The sequence below is a fragment of the Rutilus rutilus genome (genome assembly GCF_951802725.1).
Source record: "Rutilus rutilus genome assembly, chromosome: 25".
NCBI classification, from domain to species: Eukaryota; Metazoa; Chordata; class Actinopteri; order Cypriniformes; family Leuciscidae; genus Rutilus; species Rutilus rutilus.
Genome location: NC_140229.1, coordinates 17,450,971 through 17,465,943, shown reverse-complemented (window position 1 = coordinate 17,465,943; position 14,973 = coordinate 17,450,971). Strand labels below are relative to the sequence as shown.

The window sequence follows — 14,973 nt, the reverse complement described above, 5'->3', positions numbered from 1 at the left end:
TACTGTCCTTACCCCATTGTGAATCACCATCATGGCATTTACGGGATATTTCGAGTGTGGATTTATATTTTTCCTTTCTTTGCTGGATTCTGCGTTTGCTCAGATCATCTATTCCGTACCGGAAGAGGTAAATAAAGGAACAGTTGTTGGCAATATAGCGAAAGACCTGAACATAAACGTTCACGACCTAGAATCTCGCATGTTTGAGATCGTGACTGGATCAAATAAGAAGTATTTTGACGTAAATCTGAAAACTGGCGTGCTGTTTGTTAATGAAAGGATTGACCGTGAGGAGATATGTATGTCGAACCAGAAATGCTCTTTGAATATAGAGGCCCTCGCTAAAAATCCTCATCATCTTTACAGGGTGGAGATTAAGATCTTGGATATAAACGACAATGCGCCACATTTTCCTGTTAAAGTGTTTACTATAAATATAACTGAAACAGCCAATCCCGGAGAGAGATTTCCTCTCCCTGTGTCCGAGGACCCTGATGTTGGCAGTAATTCACTGAAAGAGTACAAACTGAGTCCGAATGAACATTTCAGTCTCGATACACAGAGTGAAGACCAGAGTGTGTCTGCAGAGTTAGTGCTGAACAAGGCTTTAGATCGAGAGAAGCAAGCGACTATTAAGTTAGTTCTCACCGGGAAAGATGGAGGAAAACCACCTAAATCAGGGACTTTAAATATTATTATAAACGTCATGGATGTTAATGATAATAACCCAGTGTTCAGTCAACCTCTTTACAAAGTCAAACTAAAAGAAAATGTTGCTGCTGATACTAAAGTTATCTCTGTCTTTGCCACTGATTTGGATGAAGGAATAAACCGTGAAATTGTGTACTCGTTTGTTGGTCATGGAAAAAATAAAGATCTATTTACCATTATCCCAGAGACAGGAGATATTGTTGTAAAAGGGCAAATTGATTTCGAGGAAAATCCTGCTATTGAGTTACGAGTTCAGGCAAGAGATAAAGGCAGTACACCAAGGAGCACACATTGTAAAGTTTTAATAGAAATTATAGATGAAAATGATAATGCACCAGAGATAATTGTGACTCCTCTTTTGGAAAATGTGAAAGAAGACACAAAGTCAGGAACTGCTGTTGCTTTAGTCACAGTGTCTGATAAAGATGGAGGTAAGAATGGCATTGTTCACTGTGCGCTGAAAGGCTCGTTTCCTTTCAAACTGGAGACGTCATATAACAATCATTATTCTCTAGTGGTAGACGGACCTCTGGACAGAGAGAGTGTTTCTCAGTATAACATCACAATTACAGCTTCAGATGAAGGAACTCCGGCTCTTTCCAGCAGCACTGTTATAACTGTACATATCTCTGATGTTAATGACAATGCCCCACGTTTCCCAGCACCCGTTATTAACGCTTTTCTAAGTGAGAATGGTCAAGCTGGAGGACTCGTGACAAAAGTGACAGCTGATGATTCAGACACTGGAGAGAACGCAGAACTTTCATATTCACTGTTAGACAGTTCCAGCTCCAGTGTTCCTGTAACAACACTGATCAATATAAACTCTTTGAGTGGAGAAATATTCAGTTTACAATCATTTAATCACGAAGAAATAAAAAGATTTCAGTTTGAAGTGATGGCAACAGACTCTGGTGCTCCTCCTCTGAGCAGTAATGTGACTGTAAATGTGTTTATTCTGGACGAGAATGACAACAGTCCAGTTATTTTACCGCCTTATTCTGATCCTGGATCAGTTAATACTGAGAACATTCCCTACTCTGCTGAAGCGGGATACTTTGTAGCCAAGATCAGAGCTGTTGATGCTGACTCTGGATATAACGCTCTTCTGTCTTATCATATAAGTGAACCCAAAGGAACGAATCTCTTCCGCATTGGAAGCAGCACTGGAGAAATAAAGACTAAGAGACGAATGAGTGACAATGACTTAAAAACTCACCCACTTATTATTACAGTGTCTGATAATGGAGAGCCATCACTCTCAGCGACTATGTCCATGGATGTTGTGGTTGTTGAGAGTCTGGATGACATAAAGACATCATTCAGAGAAGTTCCTGTTAAAGAGGAGAGTTTTTCAGATCTGAATGTGTATCTGCTCATCGCTATCGTCTCAGTATCAGTCATCTTTTTACTGAGTCTCGTGGGTTTGATAGCAGCTAAATGCTACAGGACAGACGGCAGTTTCAGCAGGTACAGCGCTCCAGTGATCAGCACCCATCCAGACGGAAGCTGGTCCTTCTCTAAATCTACTCAACAGTATGACGTGTGTTTTAGTTCAGATACAATAAAGAGTGATGTAGTCGTTTTCCCCTCGCCGTTTCCACCAGCAGACGCGGAGTTGATCAGCATTAATAGTGGAGAAGACACTTTTACGCGCACCCAAACTCTTCCTACCACTGGAAAGGTAAGACATTGCAACTTGCTTGTGCATTGCAATCACTGCTTGACTTGTACATTTTTTTCTTTTTTAGAAAAGATAAGTTGAACGTTTTGATTTTATAAAGTTTATATTCCAGTTTAGATAATAATAATAACAAAGGAAATATCGTTTTTATTTAGTTTTTTATTTTATTACGCGCATCCTAACCCGATACTCAAGATAATATGTAACATACTGGGCAGCTTTGTCAATTTGGAAAATATTATTTGAATTTCTCACTTGTTGTTAAGATGATGTATTGTATTTTTGCAAATTAGTTCATTATATCGTGACTCTGACAATACAGTACTGGAATAATGACCTTATCATACAAACTGCTGTTTGTATTTTTTTATTTATGGTTTAACTGTGGCCTATTTTGTATTTAAAAAGCGATATAAATTCAGCACCACGGACAGCGATAATGACGTTATATATTCCTTCTCGATATTTGTATTTGCTGTAATACAAATAAAAAAAAAACTGTTTCGTAATGATTGTGTTATGATAATTTCGATTTGAATTTATGAAGAAATGTTTTCGTTTAGTTCACTCTTTCTTTTATAGAATCCTGTATGAAATTACATCTCATTGTTTCATCACTGTTACAACACGTGGTGGCACTGCAGACCACAACTTTGAGAGTCATCTGAGCTCCTCCTTTACAGCAACAGAATATGCGTTGAAAGGGTGCAAATAACCAAGGCTTATAGTAGCTTCTGCGTCGTGATTTCGGATTGTATCGAGAGAGGTCTGTTTAGTTGTTTTATTCACTTTAAATAGCAGGACATTTTCTTGCACGATCATGGATTTCACAGGATATTATGGCTTTTGGATCGTTTTATTTCTGTTATCGAAATATTCGCTTGGCCAGATTGTATATTCCGTCTCCGAGGAGGTAAATAAAGGAACCGTGATCGGGAATATTGCAAAAGACCTCAAGATCAGCGCTCAGGAACTGGAATCACGCATGTTTCAGATTATGCCTGGATCAAATGCAAAGTATTTTGATGTAAATATGAAAACGGGGTCGCTGTTTGTCAAAGACAGGATTGATCGTGAGGAGTTGTGTGGCACTAATCAGAAATGTACATTAAATTTAGAGGCTCTTGCTCAGAATCCGCACAGACTTTATCGGCTTGAAATTATAATTGTGGATGTGAACGACAATGCTCCTTCTTTTATTGACAGCATGTATGTTGTCAATGTTACAGAGAATGCAAATGAGGGGGACAGATTTCCTCTTCCAATTGCAAAAGATTCAGATGTCGGCAGTAATTCTCTGAAAGATTACAAACTCAGTTCAAATGAATATTTTTCTTTAGATGTTCATAGCGGGCAAAAGAGTATATCTGCTGAGTTAGTACTACAGAAAGCTTTAGACCGAGAGAAACAAGCCGTTATCCACTTAATATTGACCGCTGTTGACGGAGGAAAACCTCCCAAATCTGGAACACTGAGTATTGTTGTTGACGTCATGGATATAAACGATAATAAGCCTATTTTCAGCAAACCTTTATACAAAGTTAAAGTAAAAGAAAACACACAAATTGGAACCAAAATAATTTCTGTTTCTGCCACTGATTTGGATGAGGGCATCAATAGTGAAATTCAATATTCATTTCATGGAAATACCGATGACCTTAAACTGTTTAGCATTAATTCTAACTCTGGGGAAATTGTTATAAAAGGACAAATTGATTACGAAGAAGATTCTGCAATTGAACTCCGTGTTCAGGCGAGAGATAAAGGCAGCCCTCCTAAAAGTGCACACTGTAAAGTTTTAATAGAAGTTGTGGATGAGAATGACAATGTGCCAGAGATAGTTACGACTCCTCTGTTGGAAAGTGTGAAAGAGGACGCAAAACCGGGAACTGCTGTTGCTTTAGTCACAGTGTCTGATAAAGATGGAGGTAAAAATGGCATTGTTCACTGTGCGCTGAAAGGCTCGTTTCCTTTCAAACTGGAGACGTCATATAACAATCATTATTCTCTAGTGGTAGACGGACCTCTGGACAGAGAGAGTGTTTCTCAGTATAACATCACAATTACAGCTTCAGATGAAGGAACTCCGGCTCTTTCCAGCAGCACTGTTATAACTGTACATATCTCTGATGTTAATGACAATGCCCCACATTTCCCAGCACCCGTTATTAACGCTTTTCTAAGTGAGAATGGTCAAGCTGGAGGTCTCGTGACAAAAGTGACAGCTGATGATTCAGACACTGGTGAGAACGCAGAACTTTCATATTCACTGTTAGACAGTTCCAGCTCCAGTGTTCCTGTAACAACACTGATCAATATAAACTCTTTGAGTGGAGAAATATTCAGTTTGCAATCATTTAATCACGAAGAAACAAAAAGATTTCAGTTTGAAGTGATGGCAACAGACTCTGGTGTTCCTCCTCTGAGCAGTAATGTGACTGTAAATGTGTTTATTCTGGATGAGAATGACAACAGTCCAGTTATTTTACCGCCTTATTCTGATCCTGGATCAGTTAATACTGAGAACATTCCCTACTCTGCTGAAGCGGGATACTTTGTAGCCAAGATCAGAGCTGTTGATGCTGACTCTGGATATAACGCTCTTCTGTCTTATCATATAAGTGAACCCAAAGGAACGAATCTCTTCCGCATTGGAAGCAGCACTGGAGAAATAAAGACTAAGAGACGAATGAGTGACAATGACTTAAAAACTCACCCACTTATTATTACAGTGTCTGATAATGGAGAGCCATCACTCTCAGCGACTATGTCCATGGATGTTGTGGTTGTTGAGAGTCTGGATGACATAAAGACATCATTCAGAGAAGTTCCTGTTAAAGAGGAGAGTTTTTCAGATCTGAATGTGTATCTGCTCATCGCTATCGTCTCAGTATCAGTCATCTTTTTACTGAGTCTCGTGGGTTTGATAGCAGCTAAATGCTACAGGACAGACGGCAGTTTCAGCAGGTACAGCGCTCCAGTGATCAGCACCCATCCAGACGGAAGCTGGTCCTTCTCTAAATCTACTCAACAGTATGACGTGTGTTTTAGTTCAGACACAATAAAGAGTGATGTAGTCGTTTTCCCCTCGCCGTTTCCACCAGCAGACGCGGAGTTGATCAGCATTAATAGTGGAGAAGAGACTTTTACGCGCACACAAACTCTTCCTACCACTGGAAAGGTAAGAAGATCATTGAAAATTAGTGTTCAAATATTTACATCTTAATTATTGTCATCAGTTTTAAATTATTTCTTACGGTTGTCACAACTGTTGTTCTGGTTTTCACAACGTGGTTGTTACACTTGTTTAAAATGTACGAAGTTGTCTTGATAACTTTTGAATTGCTTTAATCTGCAGTTTTACTAATACTATGATTAATCTTGTCCAGGATGCGGGATGTTTTTTTTTTTTTTTTTTGGCCATGTATCAAAATAATTAGTGTGTATTAAAATAATATAATACTCTATATAGTTTACAAAACAGAAAAGCTATGTCAAGCAAATGTAACAAAATTAGAGACGTACGTTACAGGAATTATGCAATTAAAATAAAAAAGAAACGAATTATTATTATTATTATTATTAATAATAATAATAATAATAATAATAATAAGTCTGGACCTAAATGCAGATTGGTCAATAGGCTACACCATTCCAACCGTATTATTTTCCGTGATAGTAACTGCATTGACCTCTTCAATATGTATCTGTGCATCTCCCCAAAAGGATCATTATTTTTTTTTGCATGGCAGTTTTCCTCTGTCATAACCTGCCTGTTTTTTTCTGTTTTGTTTTTTTGTTTTGTTTTTTTGCAGTTTTATTAGCAGCATTAACAAGTGCATTATATATATAATACAGTACTGTGCAAAAGTCTTAGGCATGTTAATACCCCCCCCCCCCCCCCCCCAATTTTTTTTATTATATATATATATATATATACCCTAGTGAAAAAAGTATACTTTATTGTATTTGAAATATATTCCCTTTTTCAATAGTACATTGCAAATATACTTACAAAAATTGTACTAGCTATTTTCACAATACAACTTTTAACACACTTTAAAATAATTGTACTTCAGTATATTTTGTAAAAATTTATTTTTTGAAAAAATATAATTGAAGTGAAAATTCAGTTTAGTTTTATAAAATTGTATTTATTTGCACTTTATTAAAAATATATTTTAGGTATATTTTAACTGTGTGCTGGAAATTATCATTGTACCAATGCATTAAACGTATACTTTCAAAATACATTATAGTATACAATAGTATTTTGTACAAAGTATAGCTAAGTTTTATTTGTCTAATAATGTACATTTGTTATTGAAGACAAAGTATTCAAAGGGTAGTATTTGGAATAAGCCAAATGTATATTAACTAGCCTATACTTTTTATAAATCACACCACGATAGCCTCGTGGGCAAGTACGCTGACATGTGCTTCGGGGAGACCCAAGTTTGAGTCTTGGCTCGTGGACTTTTCCTGATCCCGTCCCTTCTCTCTCGCTCTCCCACCTCACTTACTTTCTAGCTACTGTCCTATCCTAATAAAAGGCGAAAACGCAACAACAACAACAACAAAAAAAAAAAAAAAAAAAAAACCTTAATATATATAAATACACTTATGGTATATTGCTTGTATGTTTCGAAGACACTCAAAATGATTTTGTAATGTACTTGTAACACAAATAAAGTACACTTTAATATCACTAATAAAGCATGTAATTAGTGCTAAACAGGCACATAAGTATACTAAGTATGCTTGAAGTTGGTCCAATTTAGTACACAAAAGTACACTAAATTGACTTAAAGTGTATTTTAGTACACTTTACTACAATTTAATTACAACTAAAATATACTTAGTACAAAATTAGTTGTTTCAAAAAAGCACACTTCAAGTTAATCATTAACACACTTGAAGCCTACTGACAATTAGTCTGGTTGCAAGTATACTTTTTCCTTTTTTTTACACCAGGGTATAGCGGTGCTTTTCATTGTTGGATTACTTTGAAAATGGCTGTTGTTGTCTCCAAGCATTTTGTTGTTCCTTCAGCTGTTTTGGTTATATATTATTCCTGTTATGGCATAGTTTCAGCACATGGTGTCACTGCAGACCGTCAGTTAAAGGTTTAAAGGATTTATTCTGAAGCCTCTCTCAGAATCTTAGTGTTATAGTGTATCTGTCGTCGAGACATGATGATGGTTTCTGTTCCGTCTCGTGTTGTCTGAATGCTAAGAAGATTCTCGTGCGTTTATTTTTTTTTATTTTTACTGTCATTTGCCCATTGTGAATCACCATCATGGCATTTACGGGATATTTCGAGTGTGGATTTATAATTTTCCTTTCTTTGCTGGATTCTGCGTTTGCTCAGATCGTCTATTCCGTACCGGAAGAGGTAAATAAGGGAACAGTTGTTGGCAATATAGCGAAAGACCTGAACATAAACGTTCACGACCTGGAATCTCGCATGTTTGAGATCGTGACTGGATCAAAAAAGAAGTATTTTGACGTAAATCTGAAAACTGGCGTGCTGTTTGTTAATGAAAGGATTGACCGTGAGGAGATATGTATGTCGAACCAGAAATGCTCTTTAAATATAGAGGCCCTCGCTAAAAATCCTCATCATCTTTACAGGGTGGAGATTAAGATCTTGGATATAAACGACAATGCTCCACATTTTCCTGTTAAAGTATTTGCATTAAATATTACAGAAAACGCAAGCCCTGGAGAGAGATTTCCTCTCCCTGTGTCCGAGGACCCTGATGTTGGCAGTAATTCACTGAAAGAGTACAAACTGAGTCCGAATGAACATTTCAGTCTTGATACACAGAGTGAAGACCAGAGTGTGTCTGCAGAGTTAGTGCTGAACAAGGCTTTAGATCGAGAGAAGCAAGCGACTATTAAGTTAGTTCTCACCGGGACAGATGGAGGAAAACCACCTAAATCAGGGAGTTTAAATATTATTATAAACGTTATGGATGTTAATGATAATAACCCAGTGTTCAGTCAACCTCTTTACAAAGTCAAACTAAAAGAAAATGTTGCTGCTGATACTAAAGTTATCTCTGTCTTTGCCACTGATTTGGATGAAGGAATAAACCGTGAAATTGTGTACTCGTTTGTTGATCATGGAAAAAAGAAAGATCTATTTACCATTATCCCAGAGACAGGAGATATTGTTGTAAAAGGGCAAATTGATTACGAGGAAAATCCTGCTATTGAGTTAAGAGTTCAGGCAAGAGATAAAGGCAGCCCACCAAGGAGCACACAATGTAAAGTGTTAATAGAAGTTATAGATGAAAATGATAATGCACCAGAGATAATTGTGACTCCTCTTTTGGAAAATGTGAAAGAAGACATAAAGTCAGGAACTGCTGTTGCTTTAGTCACAGTGTCTGATAAAGATGGAGGTAAAAATGGCATTGTTCACTGTGCGCTGAAAGGCTCGTTTCCTTTCAAACTGGAGACGTCATATAACAATCATTATTCTCTAGTGGTAGACGGACCTCTGGACAGAGAGAGTGTTTCTCAGTATAACATCACAATTACAGCTTCAGATGAAGGAACTCCGGCTCTTTCCAGCAGCACTGTTATAACTGTACATATCTCTGATGTTAATGACAATGCCCCACATTTCCCAGCACCCGTTATTAACGCTTTTCTAAGTGAGAATGGTCAAGCTGGAGGACTCGTGACAAAAGTGACAGCTGATGATTCAGACACTGGAGAGAACGCAGAACTTTCATATTCACTGTTAGACAGTTCCAGCTCCAGTGTTCCTGTAACAACACTGATCAATATAAACTCTTTGAGTGGAGAAATATTCAGTTTGCAATCATTTAATCACGAAGAAACAAAAAGATTTCAGTTTGAAGTGATGGCAACAGACTCTGGTGCTCCTCCTCTGAGCAGTAATGTGACTGTAAATGTGTTTATTCTGGATGAGAATGACAACAGTCCAGTTATTTTACCGCCTTATTCTGATCCTGGATCAGTTAATACTGAGAACATTCCCTACTCTGCTGAAGCGGGATACTTTGTAGCCAAGATCAGAGCTGTTGATGCTGATTCTGGATATAACGCTCTTCTGTCTTATCATATAAGTGAACCCAAAGGAACGAATCTCTTCCGCATTGGAAGCAGCACTGGAGAAATAAAGACTAAGAGACGAATGAGTGACAATGACTTAAAAACTCACCCACTTATTATTACAGTGTCTGATAATGGAGAGCCATCACTCTCAGCGACTATGTCCATGGATGTTGTGGTTGTTGAGAGTCTGGATGACATAAAGACATCATTCAGAGAAGTTCCTGTTAAAGAGGAGAGTTTTTCAGATCTGAATGTGTATCTGCTCATCGCTATCGTCTCAGTATCAGTCATCTTTTTACTGAGTCTCGTGGGTTTGATAGCAGCTAAATGCTACAGGACAGACGGCAGTTTCAGCAGGTACAGCGCTCCAGTGATCAGCACCCATCCAGACGGAAGCTGGTCCTTCTCTAAATCTACTCAACAGTATGACGTGTGTTTTAGTTCAGACACAATAAAGAGTGATGTAGTCGTTTTCCCCTCGCCGTTTCCACCAGCAGACGCGGAGTTGATCAGCATTAATAGTGGAGAAGACACTTTTACGCGCACACAAACTCTTCCTACCATTGGAAAGGTAAGCTGCTGGTTACTTATCTGTAAATATGATTTCATTGCAATTAAATTACACTCTGCAATTTGCGTGAAACGTTTCAGAGACACACTGCTCCTTATTTTGGTAATGAAGTAGCTTAAAAATCTTGAAAAGTGTACAAAATGCCATCCATTTGTATCTGAAAACTAAAAACGTAAATTGATGCGTAAATTGATATCGTGGGTTTGATAGCATCAAATGCTACAGGACAGACGGCAGTTTCAGCAAGTACAGTTCTTTATACCCCCTAAATTTCCGCCCTGCCCCCCTAAAAACTTCCGATTAACTCCGTAATCTGTACACTAATTCGTTATCGCCTCAGTCCCCTTTAAAACCCAAATGAAACCGGCGGCAGGCTTCTGCTCATCCCCGTATTTTAGTCAGCGTTATTCAGCGTGTTCTTCAATCTTCATCGGCGCAGCGCGTCAGAAGCAGAAGACAACGTGTTTGCATTTATTAATCGATTATGATATCTGCATCTGTGTAGTTTTTTGTCATAAACTGAGTCTACATATGATGCGGGAGCAAATCAAGTAAAAATTGGGCTTTAACAAAAGAAAGAAAAAAAGAAAGAAAATGAAATTCCTTTAATCTAAATGGCATGACTTTGTGACTTTTCCTACTCTTCCTATACTTTATAATTAACTGAAATAAAATTGCAAAAATTTGTTATGAATTTTAGCTGGTTATTTAAAATGATTAGAAATGAATTCAATATCCAGGGATTGACTTGATAGAACATGCTGTATTGTTCTTTCCTACCCAAGTGTCAGCAATTTATTATTATTCTTTTTATTTTATTTTTTTAAATCATATCCTCATTGGAGGCTCAGCCCCCCAATACTGAAATCCTAGAATTGCCCCTGACTAATTGCTATCAAATTTACCCTTTACAGACGTGCGACTCACGTCAGTGGATAGGAGTTCACGGGCAGTTTGTGATGTTTAGTAATTACATCAACTGTACTAACGGCATTAATACCCATTTAGCAATACATTAATTGACATTTTGAAATGTACTTGTGTGTTTTTGTATTTGTGGCCGACTGGTTTAATATCGCATCCAACTGGTGTTAGTGTGCTACGACTGCATCGATCAGTACCCTGGACAGCAGCACAATAATATGAGTTCTAGCATGAAAATGTTACATTTCTGATGAATTTGAACATGTGCTTCTCTGTTTTTTTGGCCATTTAAAATTATTATAATTTACGATAAATCATAGACTTGTTTTTTTGTGTGTGTGTGTGTGTTTGGTAACTATGATTTGTTTTTAGTGGTGTCATTTCATCTCAAATGCGTCATGTGTTTCTTCAGTGGATTTGGAAATATAATATACTTGTAATGGCATAATGTCAGCACATGGTGTCACTGCAGACCGTCAGTTAAAGGTTTAAAGGATTTATTCTGAAGCCTCGCTCAGAATCTTAGTGTTATAGTGGATCTGTCGTTGAGACATGATGATGGTTTCTGTTCGGTCTCGTGCTTCCTAATGCAAAGAAGAAATATTGGCTTCTCTCGCCTTTATCTTTTTTTAGCTATCTTCAAGACATTTGTGAATCACCATCATGGCATTTATGGGATATTTCGAGTGTGGATTTATATTTTTCTTTTCTTTGCTGGATTCTGCGTTTGCTCAGATCGTCTATTCCGTACCGGAAGAGGTAAATAAGGGAACAGTTGTTGGCAATATAGCGAAAGACCTGAACATAAACGTTCACGACCTAGAATCTCGCATGTTTGAGATCGTGACTGGATCAAATAAGAAGTATTTTGACGTAAATCTGAAAACTGGCGTGCTGTTTGTTAATGAAAGGATTGACCGTGAGGAGATATGTATGTCGAACCAGAAATGCTCTTTGAATATAGAGGCCCTCGCTGAAAATCCTCATCATCTTTACAGGGTGGAGATTAAGATATTGGATATTAACGACAATGCGCCACATTTTCCTGTTAAAGTATTTGCATTAAATATTACAGAAAACGCGAGCCCTGGAGAGAGGTTTCCTCTCCCTGTGCCCGAGGACTCTGATGTTGGCAGTAATTCACTGAAAGAGTACAAACTGAGTCCGAATGAACATTTCAGTCTCGATACACAGAGTGAAGACCAGAGTGTGTCTGCAGAGTTAGTGCTGAACAAGGCTTTAGATCGAGAGAAGCAAGCGACTATTAAGTTAGTTCTCACCGGGACGGATGGAGGAAAACCACCTAAATCAGGGACTTTAAATATTATTATAAACGTCATGGATATTAATGATAATAACCCAGTGTTCAGTCAACCTCTTTACAAAGTCAGACTAAAAGAAAATGTTGCTGCTGGTACTAAAGTTGTATCTGTGTTTGCCTCTGACTTGGATGAAGGAATAAACAGTGAAATTGTGTACTCTTTTGCGGATCATGGTAAGAAGCAAGACACTTTTACCATTATCCCTGAGACAGGAGATATTGTTGTAAAAGGGCGTATAAACTTTGAAGAGAATCCTGCAATTGAATTGCGAGTTCGTGCAAGAGATAAAGGCCATTCGCCAAAGAGTACACAATGTAAAGTTTTAATAGAAGTTATGGATGAAAATGATAATGCACCAGAGATAACAGTGACTCCACTTCTAAAAACTGTGAAAGAAGACATAAAGTCAGGAACTGCAGTTGCTTTAGTCACAGTGTCTGATAAAGATGGAGGTAAGAATGGCATTGTTCACTGTGCGCTGAAAGGCTCGTTTCCTTTCAAACTGGAGACGTCATATAACAATCATTATTCTCTAGTGGTAGACGGACCTCTGGACAGAGAGAGTGTTTCTCAGTATAACATCACAATTACAGCTTCAGATGAAGGAGCTCCGGCTCTTTCCAGCAGCACTGTTATAACTGTACATATCTCTGATGTTAATGACAATGCCCCACATTTCCCAGCACCCGTTATTAACGCTTTTCTAAGTGAGAATGGTCAAGCTGGAGGACTCGTGACAAAAGTGACAGCTGATGATTCAGACACTGGTGAGAACGCAGAACTTTCATATTCACTGTTAGACAGTTCCAGCTCCAGTGTTCCTGTAACAACACTGATCAATATAAACTCTTTGAGTGGAGAAATATTCAGTTTGCAATCATTTAATCACGAAGAAACAAAAAGATTTCAGTTTGAAGTGATGGCAACAGACTCTGGTGCTCCTCCTCTGAGCAGTAATGTGACTGTAAATGTGTTTATTCTGGATGAGAATGACAACAGTCCAGTTATTTTACCGCCTTATTCTGATCCTGGATCAGTTAATACTGAGAACATTCCCTACTCTGCTGAAGCGGGATACTTTGTAGCCAAGATCAGAGCTGTTGATGCTGACTCTGGATATAACGCTCTTCTGTCTTATCATATAAGTGAACCCAAAGGAACGAATCTCTTCCGCATTGGAAGCAGCACTGGAGAAATAAAGACTAAGAGACGAATGAGTGACAATGACTTAAAAACTCACCCACTTATTATTACAGTGTCTGATAATGGAGAGCCATCACTCTCAGCGACTATGTCCATGGATGTTGTGGTTGTTGAGAGTCTGGATGACATAAAGACATCATTCAGAGAAGTTCCTGTTAAAGAGGAGAGTTTTTCAGATCTGAATGTGTATCTGCTCATCGCTATCGTCTCAGTATCAGTCATCTTTTTACTGAGTCTCGTGGGTTTGATAGCAGCTAAATGCTACAGGACAGACGGCAGTTTCAGCAGGTACAGCGCTCCAGTGATCAGCACCCATCCAGACGGAAGCTGGTCCTTCTCTAAATCTACTCAACAGTATGACGTGTGTTTTAGTTCAGACACAATAAAGAGTGATGTAGTCGTTTTCCCCTCGCCGTTTCCACCAGCAGACGCGGAGTTGATCAGCATTAATAGTGGAGAAGAAACTTTTACGCGCACACAAACTCTTCCTACCACTGGAAAGGTAAGAAGATCATTGAAAATTCCTGTTAAAATATTTACGTCTTAATTATTGTTCTCGGCAGTTCGCAATTATTTCTTATGGTTGTCATAAATGTTGGTTTGATTTTCACAACGTGGTTGTTACACTTGATTTTAAAGTTATTGTGATACATTATGAATACGTTTAATCTGCAGTTTTACTAACATACTATGATTAATCTTATCCTACATGGGTGTTTATTTTTTGTAAACAAATTTTTTACTTTTTTTTGCCGTTTTCAAGTATCAAAACAATTAATATTTTAAAATAATGTAATAATCGATATAGTTTACAAAACAGAAAAGCGATGTCAAGCAAAGTAACAAAGTACAGACGTACGTGACAGGAAATGTGATATTAAATTGCGAAAAAGAAACGAAATAATAATAACATTATTAATAATATTAATAATAATAATAATTCCGATCCTAATTGGTCAATACAGCATTTCGACCATTTTATTTTTAATGATATAGTAACTGCTTTGACCTCTTCACTATGTCTCTGTGCAGCTCCCCAAAAGGATCATTATTTTTGTTGCAAAGCAGTGTTCTCTCATAACCTGCCCCGTGGAGAATATTTTTTAGCCAGTGTCTTTTTTCCCCCATCTTTGGATTTTTTTTTTTTTTTTACTTTGTTTGCAGTCTTATTAGCTAATTAGCAACATTAACAAGTGGATTATATAGTAAGTAATCTGTCATATATATATTGCGGTGCTTTTTATTGTTGGATTAATTTGAAAATCACTATCTTTGTTGGTGTCTCCAAGCATTTTGTTGTTCCTTCAGCTGTTTTGGTTATATATTATTCCTGTTATGGCATAGTTTCAGCACATGGTGTCACTGCAGACCGTCAGTTAAAGGTTTAAAGGATTTATTCTGAAGCCTCTCTCAGAATCTTGGTGTTATAGTGTATCTGTCGTTGAGACATGATGATGGTTTCTGTT

General features: G+C 37.6%; 1 protein-coding gene across 1 annotated transcript; it reads left to right on the top strand.

Moving 5' to 3' along the window:
* Positions 1 to 31: 31 nt before the first annotated feature.
* On the top strand, positions 32 to 5,621 carry LOC311284819 (uncharacterized protein; the record flags this gene model as incomplete). Its single annotated transcript, XM_084400031.1, has 2 exons — positions 32 to 2,395; positions 3,285 to 5,621. The coding sequence occupies 2 exons, from the start codon at positions 32 to 34 to the stop codon at positions 5,619 to 5,621; spliced, it is 4,701 nt and encodes a 1,566-aa protein (XP_084256157.1).
* Positions 5,622 to 14,973: the final 9,352 nt, after the last annotated feature.